This window comes from Leopardus geoffroyi, chromosome X, assembly GCF_018350155.1.
Source record: "Leopardus geoffroyi isolate Oge1 chromosome X, O.geoffroyi_Oge1_pat1.0, whole genome shotgun sequence".
NCBI classification, from domain to species: Eukaryota; Metazoa; Chordata; class Mammalia; order Carnivora; family Felidae; genus Leopardus; species Leopardus geoffroyi.
The window spans coordinates 123398172-123414718 of NC_059343.1; the positions used below are offsets into that span (position 1 = coordinate 123398172).

General features: G+C 50.0%; 1 protein-coding gene across 13 annotated transcripts in view; it reads right to left on the reverse strand.

Moving 5' to 3' along the window:
* Positions 1 to 16547, reverse strand: part of IDS (iduronate 2-sulfatase) — a 40803-nt gene that overhangs the window by 16556 nt on the left and 7700 nt on the right. For 6 of the 13 annotated variants that reach the window (XM_045472743.1, XM_045472739.1, XM_045472737.1 and 3 more), the window contains exons 3-5: positions 5120 to 5256; positions 4282 to 4459; positions 1212 to 1300 (exon numbers count right to left, since the gene is read on the reverse strand). In XM_045472743.1, the coding sequence (XP_045328699.1) occupies positions 1212 to 1300; positions 4282 to 4459; positions 5120 to 5256 (404 nt within the window). Of the gene's footprint in view, positions 1 to 1211; positions 1301 to 4281; positions 4460 to 5119; positions 5257 to 5714; positions 6001 to 7008; positions 7015 to 16547 lie in introns of those variants that run through there. The other 7 variants (XM_045472738.1, XM_045472742.1, XM_045472747.1 and 4 more) reach the window with 6 other exon arrangements.

Below are 16547 nucleotides of genomic sequence, written 5' to 3' on the forward strand. Positions count from 1 at the left end.
TTTTTTTAACAACAAAAAAACCCGTCTTCAATTTCAAAGACAGACTAAGACTTATGAGTGACAAAGTCCCAGTCAACTGGATAAGGTCACAATCCATGGAATTTCCACATCTTCAACGATGCCATACACAGAATGGAACCTATTGCTTCATTGCCCAAAGTGGTCATAGTGCCCACAAGGCCAAGGTCAGTTCTGACCATGATTTTGGCCTCACAAACACCCAGCTGCTGCTGCCCCATCCTAAAAAGCAGCATTCTTTCACAGGCCAATCTTGGCCACACCGCCCCCAGGCAAGACAGCCCAGCCTGCTCACCCTATAGCTACACATGAGCTGCAGCACTCACGGGGGTCTGGGACAGTCAGACCCACTGCTTTGAGGATGAATGTGGGGAGTGAGGACAGAAGCCAGCATTTATAAGTGAGGTCACTAAAAACTCTCAAAATGGCTTCAGGGGATGAAAGCATTGAGACATGTCTTCCCAGTGTCACTCTGGTAGTACTCAAGGCACAGGCCAAAGGCCAGAGCCCTGAGCTCTTGCTGTGTATTCTGAAATGGAAGGTTGTCAAAAATTTAGAATACTCCTCTCCCCTGACCAACCGCCTCCCCCAAATCCACGTCCTCCTCCATATGAGGTCTTTAAAAACCTCAGAGGAGTTATGTCCTATCTCAGTTCTCCAGCTGCTTTTCTGAATGTTTTAAATGTGGTGTTTAGTTTCATTTCTACATTGCAGGTTCCTCTACACTAAGATTAAAGTTCTCTGCAGACTCCTTTTTTTTCTGTAATGCTCTAAAATTTCAAAACCCCCGTCAAAGGTCTCAGCACCTGATCCTATCCGTTAGGCCTGAGACAGAGAGACAGACATATATATGTACATATGTCTTTCTCCCAACTTGGGCCAAGGCCCCTGGAGGACAAGCCACTCTTCTCCCTACCCAGAGTAAGCACCCGGCAGCCATTAAATGAGCCTTACACACTAGAGCATAAGGTTCTAGAACAAGCCATATCCATGTGCTTCTAAAACGAAGCCACCTCTCCCAGCGGATCTAATGCTAAAGATCCTGACATCTGTCTCTGCCACGTCACGATCACAGACTTCACTGTATAACCAACCTGAAAGAACATGTGACATACACAGCAGTTAACCTTAATTTGCTAAACAGGAAAAAAAAGCAGTTCCTCTACAGAATACCACCTCTTTCACATCCTTACCTTGGTGTTTTCATACTTTTCAGAGGAGGGATGATAAGGTGGAAATGACCAGCTATATGGAGAATCATCACTATAATTGGAAGATATTCCTTGAGAGGGGAAAAAAGAAAGTCATTAAATAAAATCTGAAGGGTCCTCCAATGCCCTCCCCACTCCAAATTAAAACTTTGTGAACGAGGGAAGTATCATCTTCCTTCTTTGGGTTTCAGTTTCCTCATCTATAAAATCAAGAGCTTAGGCAGATGATGAGAAGTCCCCATTAAAGCCAACTCACTAGGTTTCTGGGGCACCTGGGTGGCTGAGTCAGTCAAGCGTCCGACTTTGGCTCAAGTCATGATCTCGTAGTTCATGAGTTCGAGCCCTGCATCGGGCTCTCTGCTGTCAGTGCAGAGCCCACTTCAGACCCTCTGTCCCCCTCTCTCTGCCCCTCCCCCACTTGTGGTCTCTCAAAGATAAATAAACATTTAAAAAATGTACCTTAAAGCTAACTCACTAGGTTTCTATTTGAGTAGTAAGCATCCGACCCCGTAGTCCCTTAAGCCCTAGCTATTCATGCTAGGCCCTGAGGAAGGCCCCCTCAGGTCAGCCAGCCAGCTGCAGCAACAGAACCCCACAGAGCCCTCGCTGGAGCCTCTACCCTGTCCTACAATGGAGGAGCAGAGGCAGCAGCACCACCACGGGCCAGGTGGGGAAGGGGAGGCTCAGGGAAGGTCAGTGCCTTAGCTGATGCCAACCAGATATAGAGGAGTGAGCTGGGACTCAAACCCATGCCCTAGGACACCTGGTTCAGTGCTCATTCACAAAGCAGAAACCCACCCCTAAGCTCAGCAGCCTTCGTCTATTTGGGAAGACAAAATAACAGCAAAACCATGGAAGGACAGCCCCCTGTCTAGACAGTAGAAGTACTGTGTAAGTAGGGAAGCCACAGACACGACGGGTCGAGTGACAGCGGGCAGTGGGGCGTGTGTGGGACCCGACAGAAAGTGCTGCCCAGCGGGATGAGATAGGAGGGGGCAGGGAGGGTAATGTAGGCAGAACCACAGGAGAAAGAGCATCCCCAGCCCAGTGACCCAGGGCTCCAGCAGGGAGCACCGGGCAAGGAAGGACTGGAGGGAAAGGGGGCAGTGGGTGGAGGGCTCATCGACACAGAATGCACAGTGGAGGGAGCAGAGGAAGCCGCTGGACCCAGAGGAGGCTGGGTTCAAATGTCAGCACTGCTCCTTATCACCCATGCAACCTTGGGCAAGCCACTTGACTTCCATTAGCCTCAATTTCCTTCTCAGAAGATGATGACGATGATAAAAACCCACTGTGCTTGCTGTTGAGGAGAGGATTACAGGAGTGGCCAGCCCAAGAACTGGCACGGGCTGGCCATCAATCAACAGTGGCTGCTGTCTTCCCTGAACAGGTCTTTGCCTCATGGAACAAGGTCTTAAGAACAAAGACCCAGTTGAAAAATGGATTTCCACAAGGACCGCAGGCAAAGCTCTCGCTCTCTGGCTAAGACGTGGTGCTTACAGCCGGATTCCACAATCTAATTACCAGGAGGAATGAAGCCAAACAACGCCACTCGGGCCTTCTTTAGCCTCCCTTCCTGAAGCACAACCTCCCCTCTGCTCTAGTCCCTCTGCTCCCCAGGCTCGTCTCTCCCCTCCAGCTGTGCTCAGGCAAGGGGTAGTATGAGGTAAGCACCAAGCGCAGGAAGTCCCTGATGGTGGGCCTTTGGCTACACAACGTCATTCCTGACACACTTGCTTTCTAAAACCAGGCCCGACTCAGCCAAGCCACGCGTTATCCTCAACCTGCACCGGCCAGCTGGGCTCCAGAAGGCTCTTGAGCCTGCCCGTGTAACCAGTGAGCAAAGGGAAAGCTCCTGAAAACATTAGTCGTAGTCCCTAGCAATAAGCACCACTGTCGTATAAAGGGGGCTTTCAACACCCTTTCATGCTCCTGAACTACCTGGATTGGGTCGCTACCCTGGGAGGTGATCAAGGCAGCTACAACTCATTTGCCAGGGAAGGAATCTGAGGCTCAAGGGGGAAGAACAATTTGCCCAAGGTTAACCGCACAGCTCAGAAGTGGCAGAGCTGAGACTGGAACGCGGGAGCCCGGACCCCTGGTGCTGCTGCCCATCAGTTCACCCTGCCTGCAGAGATGTTCAACCCAGGGTTCCGTGTGACACAGAAAACCTGAAATCAACCTGGATGAAAGCACAGCATATCTGCACGTGAGACTACCACGCTGTCGTTAACAGTGACTCTGCACGAAGGGCAGCTATGTGGGGAAGAGTTTATGTTTAAAACATTCACAACATAAAGCTGTCTGTACAGGAAAAATCTCAAATCAGAAAAATAATATGTCTGCAACAAGGGAACCTCAAAATATAGTCCTCCTCAGTGTGGTGCAATTACAAGTAATTCATATCCTTTACTTCCTGCTTTCCTTCCCACCCCCCCCCCCAACTTTCCGTCAAATAATCATGCGTTAGCTTCAGTACGTTTAAAAACCATTTTAAAGTTTGTGCTTCAGCATTCCCCTTTTGGCATTCAAGAGAGCCAGTTTATCAGGCAGTCTTGAAAGTCAGTGCTGGTGGCCCCTGGCACTCTTTAGGCTAAGGGCACCAGCTTACATTCTCCCTTCTGACCTTACAGGCGGGGAGCAGTAGCCCCACCAAAGCACAGCCTCTTCACTGGACAAATCAGCATAGCTGCCCTGGTCTCACTTTACTGACAGGGATCCTGGGGTTCAGAGGGTCAGGCACAGAGCCGGACTCACACCCAGCATTGGCACCTCCCCAGCCAGTGCCCTTCCTTCTGCGTGAGAAGTCGAAGGAACCAAACAGCATCATGACTCGTTTCTGAAAGAAGAAAGTCCCACTACCCTTTTTCATGTATGGTGAGGACAGGAAGCTAAGGTGAGAAGTAGGAGTTTGTACAAAGACAGTGGTGACTAATGAGGGGTCCACCCAACCCATACAGCCCTCTGCAAAGATAGCCTCAGCCCCAGCAGGGGATTCTGGCCCTCAGGCACGGAACACAAGAGAACCCAGACTTTGGACGGCAGGCAGTACCAGGGTGAAAGACTTTTCCAACCGACATGGTCACGTAGCCATTCTCCTTGAAGTACTGGGGGATGGTAGAGAAGTTTCCAGCATGTATCCTCCAGTAGGAATTGAAGTCATACAGGCGGGTGGTGTCTGGTCTCCTCCCAGTGAGGAAGGATATACGGCTCGGAGCACACACTGCTTGCTGTAAGGGAGCAGAAGCAGAGGAAAATGTCCTCAGAGGAAAACAGTCTGGATGCTAAAAGGTAACCAGGCAACCTCAAGAGTCCTCAGTAAACAGCTTGGCAGCTGAGTCATGCAGATCTCAAAGCCAACCAGTGGGATCTGGGCCTCACCCAGATGCCAGGAATGTCTTCCCAGGAAGAGGCAGGGGAGGACTCAATCCCTCAAACCAGCAGATGATTGTGTCCTTTTATGTGATGGAGTCTTACAGGTACACACAGCAGGAAAGGGTCTTGAGGGCAGACCCATGAGGGGGCTCAGGGAGGAATGCCACCAAGGCAAGCTGCATGGTGCTTGCCCAAGTTTGGTCAGCAGACCGGAGAGCGGCATTCTGCAATGCCCCTTCCTTCTCAGCACCAGACAATCCTCTTTGGGCAAGCAAGCTGGGCAGGACCATCCTGAGCATGTTAGGGGATGGTCACCCTCTGCCAAGCTTGAAGGCACAAACTTCTTTGCCAGTGCAAAACCAAGTTTTCTCTTTTGCCATTTTCCAGACTATGCTTCGCTCTAAAAAACACATGCCTGGCACCATCAGTGTCACCTAAGCATAGCTGAGAGGACCCCATCCCCCAACCCTCAGTGCACAAGGTACACATCCACACCTAGAGGTCCCTAGACATACCTGGGCAAAGGCATTCTGGAAGAGGAGGCTGCGGGATGCCAGTTGGTCAATGTTTGGGGACCTTATGGCCTTGTCCCCATAACAGCCCAGGGAGGGGCGCAGGTCATCCACGATGATTAGAAGGACATTCAGAGGACCTGCATGGGAGAAAGAAGCTTCAGTGAGATCACCTGCACTGACAGTGAACCCCCACCCATGGGGGGTGCTAGGGTACTGAATGGTCCTAGGCTGGCCCCTGCACCCTGGACAGCCCAGCCAACCAAGACAGGGAGGGGGCGATGAAGGTTGTGTCTCAGGGAGGGTGGGAGTGGGTGCACAGAAGCAGCCCCAGTCCTGGGTGGCAAGATTCGGCTCTGGGCATGGCCTCAAGCCTGGACGAAGTCGGGAGAGAAAGGGAGGAAGGGAGGGAGGGAGGGAAGGATAGACGAAAGGAAAGAAGAATTTAGGGAGGGAGGGAAGGATGGATGGAGGGAGGAAAGGATGGATGGAGGGAGGGACAGAGAGAGGGAGGAAAGTAAGTTTGGATGTTAGAATAGCAGATGGGACGGAGACAGGAAGTTAAGGACCGGTGTAGGCAGGAAAGGAGATACGAAACCCGAAATCTGAGCGAGAGCCAAGGCTGCACCTGTGGTCGAGTTGCTGGGCGCCGCAGACTCAAGGGAGGCGCAGACGGAGGCCAGGACCAAGCCAAGCCAAAGCAGACACTGGCCGGCCGGCGGCATTTCTGTCCCGGCGCGGCCACTCCGGGCCGATGGTGACAGGCTGCGGCGGATGGGCCTGCCGCTAGCCCAGCGTCACCTGAGCGATCTGCGCGAAGTGGCCGCGGCCGGCCCCACAGGCCCTGGAGCCGGCCCGGATGCTAGTGCGCCTGCGCACCTCGTATCCCGCCCCGCCCCTCCGGGGCGGGGCTTAGTGCTGCGCGAGGCCCCTGCGCGTGATCCCGGCCATAGGGGGCGGGGCCGTGGTTCGAGCGCAGAGCCAGCACCGCCCAGCTGCCCCGCCCGCTTGGCAGACCAGCCAAGCCGAGGGTTACTCCCTTGTTGGGGAGCTATGCTGGAATCTTTCCAGGTGTGTCCAAAGTTTTGCGATGCAACCCCTGTCCTTATCCAGCAGTTTTCTGCCTCTTTGCCTTTGCTCCTGTTATGCCTTCCACCTGGAAGCCCTTCCCTTCCGTCATCACTCCATAAAAGTTACACTTCCTTGCAGACCAGCCCAATGACATTCTCCTTCAATGCAGCTCTTTGAGAAGCTGCCTTCCTCCATCTGAAAGGTCCCCCCGTTTATGCATTTGTTCGACAGATACCTACTAAGTATCGCAGATACGTATACCAAGCACTGTTGGCGGCTCGGGAGTTCAAAGTGCCTGCCCTGGTGGGGCTTGCAGACCTTAAATAACCAAATAAACAAAGAACGCCCGTGGGCACACACGGTCTGGACAAATATAAGGCCAGGTGGATTTGCATGTTATTGTTGATAGGGTGGTCAGGCAAAGCCTCATTAGTATTCATTGACAGCTGCGGTGGACACACCCTAAGGTGACCCCCACTAGGTCGTGCCCTTGTATAATCCCCTCCCTTTGGGCGTGGGTAGAACCTGTGCTTCTAACCAGTAGAATATGGTGAAGGTGAGATAGCATTTCACATGTGTGACTACAGTAGGATGTATCTATGAGTCCATCTTGTTAGCACACACTTAGAGGCATTCTCCCACTGGTCGTGGAAATGCCATATTGTAACTGTCCCTGGAGAGGGCCACGTGGCAGGGAACTCTGGATGGCTTTAGGACCTAAGGGTGGCCTCCAGCTAACAGCTAGTGAGAAGCTGAAAACTTGGCCCTAGAACCACAAAGAAATGGATTCGGCCAACAACCACATGAGCCTGATCAAGGACTCTGAATTCCAGAAGGGACTGCAGCCAGGGTATGTGATGGCTACCCAATTCTCTGCAGAAAGATGGCCTCTCTGTCCTCAATCTAGCTATGGACATAAGCAAAGAAAAGACCAATGGAGAAGGGGGTCCCTTCAATGTTCCAACAAAGCCCAAGAGGTCACAGACACGGCTGAGATTGAACTTGCAGGGCAAATGGAGCGGTGTGAAGGATGAAATGCAGAAGTAGAGTGAGATGATGATGCACGAGAAGTGAGAGCAAAGCCGAAGACTGAATTTTTGACCACAAAGTCCAATTTAAGGAACACAAAGCAGATATTTTTCCAAAGTACTTACACACCCCAGCAGACCAGAATATGAAATGCCCTCCTAAATATCAAGGACATTCACACAGTAGCTTCAGCTCACTGAGAAGTATTTAGGGGAGTAGCCTGGTTTCACTAAAGACTAAAATATTCAGCTGAGAGCATCATAAAAACAGGCCTCCAATGTCTCAAGACAGGCGCCACTTTGTAGCTCAGTGCCTGCATGAGATTTAATAGAGGCATCCAAAGAAAACAGCCCCAATCTTTCTACATACAGTATATACATAAGCAAGTATTACGTTTCTGGAATATTTTTTTTTAATTTTTTAAGTTTATTTATTTATTTCTGAGAGAGAGAGCACGAGTGAGGGAGGGCCTGAGAGAAAGTGGAAGAGAGAAAATCCCAAGCCGGCTCCATGCCATCAGCACAGAGCCCGATGCAGGGCTCAAACCCATGAACCCATGAAATCATGACCTGAGCTGAAATCAAGAGTCAGACGCTAAACCGACTAAGCCACCTGGGTGCCCTAAGTTTCTGGAATGTTAAAGAAAACATGATTGGTTCCACCTGCAGTTTAAGTTAATGAACCAGACACATACGTTTATTGTCTTTTATGGGTTGTGTTCATCCAAAAGCCAACTCTAAAACAGAGTGAAGTGCGCAGTGAGTGCCTTTGGGAGACATACCTGTGGAAAGGATGAGAAGGGAGCAAGAGTGGAAAGAGGCAGCAGCTGAGCTGTGATTCAGGCCCCGGCTAACCCCATGGGGGTTAGGCCAATATGGCCAGATATTTCTACATCACCTTGATAAGTCATTGAATGCAGATATACCCTGGGAGGGGTCCGAACTTAGGCAAGGTGGCCCTGTGCAGCTGAGGCAGGCCCTGAAGGGGTGGACAGCCCCAAAGGAGGTGCCCTCTCAGCAACTGGGGCAAGAAGGCCATCACTGAAAGGGGGTTTGGGTGACACATCCCTCTGTTCACCACACCTCTTCCTCCCTTTAAAATAATCATGAAGGAACAGAAACAATATAGCCTGATGGCAATAAAGAATGGAAAAGGATGCTCAAATTCATTAGTTATTACAGAAACGTAAATCGAAACCACAAAGAAGTAGCACTTCACACCCACTAAGATGACCATTATCAAAAACTTTTAAAATCACAAGCGTTGGTGAAGATGTGGAGAAAAATCGGAAAACCTGGACATCGTTGGTGGCAATGCAAAATGAGTCAGCTGCTGTGGAAATAGTTTTGCAGTTCTGTAAGAAGTTGAAAATAGAAGTATCATGTGACTCGGCAGTTCTACTCTTACATATATACCCAGAAGATTTGAACACTGGTGCTCCAACAAGTGTTTGTACATGCGTGTTCAACACAGCACTATTCACAACAGCCAAACTGGCTGAAATGTCCGTCGCCAGATAAAGGGATTGTGGTCTAGCCACACGATGGGCTATTATGCATCAATAAAGAAGAAAGGGAGTCCTGATGCGTGCTGCAGTATGGAGGACTCTTGAAAGCATCATGCCAATGGAAAGAAGCCAGACACAAAAGGTCACATATGGTATAATTCCATTTAGAGAAAGTATTCGAATAGGTACATCTACAGAGAGAACACCAATTGATGGTTGCCAGGTGTTAGAGGAGGGGACGGAGAGCAAGTGCTGAACACGTACAGGGTCTCCTTTGAGAGTGCTGAAAATGTTCTGGAACTAGACAAAGGCACTGATTGTACAACACTGTGAACACACTAAATGCCACTGAATAAGTCCTGGGGCCACAGAGCTGCGGGTCAACCTCATTCTTAAGCATAACCAGACAACAAAGAAAAGCTAAATATTTGAGGATGGTGTACAAGATGACAGAGAAGTATCATGAAAAAGAAATAGCAAAGCTGGCCCTATAGGAAAGAGATGACTAAGGGACAGGGAAGAACAAGTTAAAAAGGAAAAACAAAAAGACCTTTTATTGGGGCACACGGCTTGCTCAGTTGGTGGAGCATGAGACTCTTGATCTCAGGATCATGAGTTTGAGCCCCATGCTGGGTGTATAAATTACCTAAAAAAAAAGCCCCAAAACACAAAAACTTAGGGGCGCCTGGGTGGCTCAGTCGGTTAAGCGTCTGACTTTGGCTCAGGTCATGATCTCACGGTTCATGAGTTCGAGCCCCGCTCTGGGCTCTGTGCTGACAGCTCAGTGCCTGGAGCTTATTTCAGATTCTGTGTCTCCCTCTCTGCCCCTCCCCTGCTCGCTCGCTCGCTCACTCTCTCTCAAGAACAAAAAAACATTTAAAAAACTTAAAAAAATACCTTTTATTAATATCCTCAGAGAGACTTGATATTGAATATATAGAACAAAAACAGATTGGTATAAAAACAGTACTATAAAACGTGAAGGATCACTTGAAATTAAAACTACAATTGAAAAATTAAAAATTCAGTAAAAGAACCAAGTTGAGAGGAACTTAAAATATATAGAACAGGGCACCTGGGTGGCTCAGTCAGTTAAGCTTCCGACTTTGGCTCAGGTCATGATCTTGCCGTCTGTGAATTCGAGCCCCACGTCGAGCTCTGCGCTGACAGCTCAGAGCCTGGAGCCTGCTTCGGATTCTGTGTCCCCCTCTTTGTCTACCCCTCCCCTGCTTGTGCTTGCTCTCTCTCTCTCTCTCTCTCTCTCTCTCTCTCTCTCTCTCTGTCTGTCTCAAAAATCAATAAACATTAAAAAACAGAGAACAGAAGTACAGGAAAGGATGATACCAAGTGCTACCAAAAACATGGAGCACTTCAAACTCTCCTACTTGCTTGTAGCAGTGCTAATTGCTACAACTGCTTTGGAAAACCTGGTGGAAGTATTTCCTAAGGATAAGCTGAACGTGTGCCTGCCCTAGGAAGCAGCAATGCCACACCGGTGCATATACTCAAAACGTGTGAGTGTACTCACGGCCACCAAAAGACACGTACAATTCCCGGTAGCATTATCTGTACCACAAGCTTAGTGGCTGTAAACAGCACCCATCTATTACCTTGTAGTTTCTATAGGTTAGAAGTCCAGGTGCAAGTTAGCTGGGCCTTTTGCTCAGAGTTTCACAGGGCTGCAGTCAACATGCTGGCTGGGGCTGTGTTCTCATCTGAGGCTCTGGCTTCCCTTCCCTTCTGGCTCTGGCTGTTGCCAGAATTAAGTTCCTTGTGGATGTAGGACTGAGGTCCTGTTTGCTAGCTGGCCATCAGCCGTGGGCCACTCTCAGATCCTAGAGACTACTCACAGTTCCTTGCCAGATGACCCTCTCATAGGTGCTCTCACGACATGGTTGTCTACTTCTTTGAGGCCGGCAGGGAATTGCTCTAATTTCAGGGGAGGCCTGGCCCTCTTTTGAGAGGCTCATCTGATTAGGTCAGATCCACCCAGGATAATCTCCCTTCTGATTAACTCACAGCAACTGATTAGGGGTCTTAATTATATCTGCAAAATCCTTTCAGCTTTGCTACATTCTATTGTTTATAAGTAGTGAATTCTGCCCATACAAGGACCAAGGGAGGGGATTATACAAGGACAGGTACACTACAGAAGTAGGAAGCTATATAATAAGGGCTATATAGACCTGTGGCTACCACAGAGGAACCCTGTCTTTCTTGAGCCTTAAGTCCATATCAGAAATATTAATCTAGTCAATTCCACATTTTTCCAGTTACTTTGGGATTTTCTTACTAATTACCAAATAGCATTATCAGGCAATTCAGGATTTTCTCCTTCTTATGCCTAGGCTACCACCTAAATCCTGTGAGGCAGAGTTTCATGACATTTGGAGAGACAGTGAGCAAGCACATTTGATCTTTGTCATTGGTCCATGCCGGCCTCCACTGTGATGTGCAATCCCACCCAGCCCTGAGATAGCACGCCTTCATGCCAGCTTTCAATGAGGCATCAGCCTAACCTGGTATGCAATCCACACCACTTTCCACTGTGACATTCGTTGGAGGGTGCTTCTCTCTCTCTCTCTCTCTCTCTCTCTCTCTCTCTCTCACACACACACACACACACACACACACACACACACACACACACAAAATTTCCGTGCCCTTCTTAGGGAACAGGTATATTCAGCTGCTTTTCCATGCCACTTTAGGGCCACAGGAAGGTCGGTGAGGGGGGGGGCGGGTGCTGCCTCAGGCACTAATGCAGCTAGGCCATGCTGATCCAGTGTGAGGGGAATTCTAAGACTCAGTGCACTTTCCATAGTCCAGCAAGAGAACACAAGTCCCTTGCCCTTGGACTTCTACTGCATTCCCACCGTTGACCCTAACTCAGGGCTGAGGGCAGCACACATCGGTAAGTTGGTAAATACTACATGATACCTCACCACAGCCCAAGGGTGAGGATTCAGGGGAGAGTTCAAGGCTTAGCTTTCATTCTGGAGCCAGGACCCTCAGGTGGGCCCTCTTTGAGGACAGGCCCCGCCCCTTCTACTTGCTGCTGTGTCCCCGGGACTAGCACTGCTCATTGGGTTTCAGAGGATGACTGGGATGAGAGCCATGATCAGAATTACCTGGATGAGAAAGCAGAGCGGCCCAGGCTGTACTCAGCCCACCGCGAAGAGGGGCTGTCTCAACCCCACACAGAGTGGCGGGCAGGGCCCTGGTCTCCGTGGGCAGGTGAAATGGTTCTGAGGAGCCTGATGTGGGCTTTGACTGCCACCAAATATGCTGGGCACCGAGGACCCCGTTCCTGGAAGTTGCTCTCGTGTGAGGCAGTTCTGGGGGTCTGCTCTCCAATGGCCTGGGCTGCCCTGAGGTCTGTGATGCAGTGGCAACATCCTGGCTCCTGGCTGGGGGCTCAAGGCGGTGAAAGTGAATTGGATCACAACCGGCATCTGATTCTGTTGAAGTAGAAGCCCCTTGGAGCATGCGGGGTAGAAGGGCTAGGCATCACGGCAGCCTTGACAGTTGCTGAGCTCCTACCCTGGGTCGCGCTCTGTGCCAAGGACCATAAGGTGAGAGGATTCTCTCATATGGAAGGGGTTAGTCACAGTCCCATGTGCCTCTGGACATCTTGCAAGCAAGCTTTCCCTTCCCTCATCTTTGCTCCCCTCCTCTCCCCCTTCCCTCTCCTGTTTCTTTTAAAGCCCAGACTTTTCCATCTTGTTATTCACTGATCCCGCCAGCTCAGCGGGGGTTGGGTGGACAGGCTGGGCTTGGAACAAGCAAACCTCCTGTTGTCAGAGCCAGGAAGCAGAGCATTTCTAAAATCTTCCACCAGGTGTCTCCCGAGAGCCAGTGTTTGCTAGCAACGCTTCCTAGGTGATTCATTTCCTCACAAGTATGCATTTTTCGTAGAGCATGAGCTTAAAACAAAATAAGTAAAACAGAAATGCCGAATCAGACCTTTGTAAGCATTGCTTTGTCACTGAGTTGAGGTATGACCGGTTCTTTTTCCGTTTGCGTTGCATTCATCGGGATGAGTTTACATTTGGTCACTCCCCTTCCTCCCTTTTCCCAGTTCCTCTTGGATTTAGGGAGGATTTCTGCTTATTCCCTCAGATCCAGTTTGACAAAGAACCTCAGGGAACAGAAACAATGACAGCTCTCTTGGAATAAAAAAAAAGGACTCTTGGTAGAATGCTTTCTGAGCCAGGAGAGGCACTTCTGGTCGCTGGGTCTGCAGGCAAAGCCCAGATGTCACCGGGCGTTGCCAGCTTGCACACTCAGACTCTGACAAGCAGATGCTTCTTGCAAAGGGGAGCCCACAGCCAGGTTGCCAAGGCAGCTCCCATCACCCCCTGCACTTCTGAAGCAAAAGCCGGAGGACGAGTCAGAGTGGGAAACACTGTAAGGTTTGGTGCTATTCTTCCAGGGGGCCTTCTGCTGGTGCCCTTATGAAACACACCTCAGGCGTGAATAGATGCATCGATAGAAGGAACAGCTAAAGACGGCTTGAAATATGCCACCATCAAGGGATAAAAACAGGAGCATACAAGGAATCTTCGGAGTTGCACCCAATTACCATATGCCTTGTTAGACATATGCCCTCATGAAGTTAGTAGCTGACACTGAAAAAGGTAGTAAGAGCTATCTTGCTGGTTTGATGAGGAAAACTGGCCTTTGTTTGCTATGACACAAGGCCAAGTACTAAAAGGGATGTCCTGCTTTGCCAAGAATTTCAATTCTGTCTTTACCAAGACATGATGTCCTTCTATGCTACATGCAGCCATCTGCTTTTTACTTGAAGAAATGTGCCATTTGGGAAGCAGTGGCTGTTATCACTTGTGGAACTGGTGTGATGTGATATGTCTGTAACATCATTGCAAAGCCTGTCAATATGAGAAACTTCTCTAAGGGCCTGTAAGGGACCAATAAAAACACTGAGGGGTGGAAGGCATACCAAAGGGGGTTCTTGTTAAACGGCATGTGCCGTTCACACTTAAAGTTTTCAAAAGTCCTCAAAGTTGGGATGTCTCTCCATTGAGTCTTGGAGTCCAAGGGCAGCCTTTGAATCCTGGGCAGGAGCAAAGCCTCATAAGTCCCAGTCCTCCCCCTTGAGTGACAGTGTGTTGAGTGGCCATAAGATGGGACAGTTGAAAGAGCATGGGCTCTGCCATCAGACAGAGCTGCTTTCAATCCCAGGTCTGCAGCGTGGACGTCGCCTACTGCTAACCTTCCCTGGGTCTCCTGGAAGTAAGAACCCCACAGAGACCAGCTGGTGCCACTCCCCAGCCTCCAGTAGGCACTCAGTGAACAGGGGTTGTGTGTAGCCCATGGAGTCCCAGATCCCCGCCTCCTCCGGCTCCAGCCCCACGGGGGCACAGCTGCAGTGATCACCGGCTCACCTGAGCCTCACACCGTGGCTCGTGAACTTCACAGAGATGCCAGCTGGGCCAGCGAAACATTTCCAGTTACAAAGCCACAGCCTGTGGCATGGGGTGGGGGGGCTTCAGTCTTCACCCAAGTGATGCCTGTCCAGATGCCAGATAGGCTCCAGGGAGCACATGTGGCGTTTCCCAAGTGTGCCTTTCACAGTACTAAGATCAGGGGGATCCTGGTTTTCCATTTCCTGTGTAACTGGTCTTCTACATCAACAAGCTGCTTAAAGAGTAAGTTCCCAGAGGGATGTGACGGTGGGATGGCGGTGGGGTGGCATCAGCACTTCTCATGCCATTGTCAGTTGGCGGGGGGTCAAGTCAAACGAAAGATGACAGCACCACTGTCTCGCTTCTCTTTCCTGTAACATCTTTGTGCACCAAATCCATTCCAGCCTTTTCAACTCATTAAGTCCTCACTGCGGCCCCAGGGACTGTGTGCTCTGTATTAGCTCCAGTACACAGATGATCAGACAGAGGTTTGGAGAAGGGGCATCACTGGCTCAAGGTCTCACAGCCAAAAGGGTTGGAACTTAAACCCTGACCTCTTAGCCACGATGCCACAATGCCACAGACTGACCCAGGCCAGGGCCTTGCCTGGGCTGCTGAATGAGCCTTGTACTATGAGGGTGATCACTGTATGTCCTCCCAGGCAACCAGGGTACACGGAGGGTCACTGAGGCACAGAAGCTGGATGGGCAGGTAAGAGAGAGCTTCTAGATCTTGGGCTGGTAGAAAACCCTAATTTTGCTCAGGGAAAACATTCACTTGGGAATTCGGGGCCCAAATGAATTCTAATGATAATATCATTAGTCGCCGAGTATGCAGTGAGTGAGAACTATATGGCACTACCTGAAGTTTATATCCCAACCAGGGTGTGGGTTCTAGTACCCTCATTTTACATGAGGAGGAAATGGAGGTGAGCTAAGGTCACACAGTTTGTCAGTGACAAAGACTGACAAAGACAGGACTCCAGACCCGCTCTCTCACTTACTGCTTTGGTGAAGAGGAAGACAATGAACAAATGTGTGACCGCGAGGCACTCCCCTGCAGGAAGCACTCACAGCGCGCCAGGCCCCGTGCTGCCTGCCTCAGCCTCCAGGCTGCCTGGCCTCACCTAACCTCCTTGCCTCCTTAATGTTTACCTGTGTCAGCTGCAAGACATGAGATCACTAGTCAAGACACCCCCGGGTGAGGGGAAAATATCCAAAATCCTTCGAGAAAAAAATGGAGACGATGAACGAAAACAAGACCACTGCAGACCAGCCTCAACAAGCTGCTCTCTGGCATCTTTTCATCCTGTCCAGAGAGAACTGACAGGCTCCCCAGGCAGAGGCCTGTGCAAGAGTAACCAGCACAGGCTGTGTGGCGTCCTCTCTGCCCCTCTGCTCCAGCCATGCTTCCCTATCGATGCTGGCAAAGAGCTGTAGAAGCAGCACTTGGGCGTCTGAAGCTGCCAAGCTGCTTTCGTCATCACCTTTCTCTCAAAATCAGACCCCAGATCACACTACCCGAGTCATGTGAGTGGGCCCAGGCTCCGGGTGGCTGCACCGTGAGACTCACCTGAAGCAAGACTGCGGGCAGACCATGTGTAACGTAAATGACTAGTGTACGTACATGCTTTTGCCAAGGGGCCTTCCTATGTTGAGCTCTGCGTTCATCCCATTTCCACCACGGAAAACTGTGCTGGGTATCAAATGAGATTTCCCATCATGGTGCGGTATGGCAGGAGGTGAGGTATCCACCCATCCAGGTTGACCCAGGGAGGGCCTGAGTCCTGGGAAGGGTGTCCCTGGCGGCCGAAGGCTGGAGGAAGGACAAACATCCAGGAACTCTAGGCCTCTATAAATCCAACAAATGTTGCCTCTTACTGGTGTTAGTATCACATGTGCACCATGCCTCATCCAAAACCTTGGGCCAGATGAATTTCAGAATTCAGAAAGGTGACAGAGCCAAGGGCCACGTATCAGTGACACCCTTGCAGGGTCTAGCAAACACATGGACATCACTTCAGGGAAACATGTGACTATTAACACCAAGTGTTAATAATGAGGCAAATAAAGAATTAAAAAAAAGTGACTATTAACCCCAAGTGTTAATAATAAGGCACATAAAGAAAAAAAATAAAGAAAATTCAGGATTCTCTAAATAGCTTCATGCCGTCCATTTTTGGTTTTACCACCAGAAGCGTTTAGGTCAAGCTTACAGAAACACTTCCGGTTACCAAAGCTTTATGGATGACAGAATCGTGGGTGGCAGATCTTGGACCTGTATTACCTGAGGCAGCAGGCTGACGTCGACTCCCACACAGCTGGGAAGAAGCTCCCAGATTTATGCATTCCCAGCACTGACATAGCCCTCAATTCTCAAACCCTGTCAGTTCGCG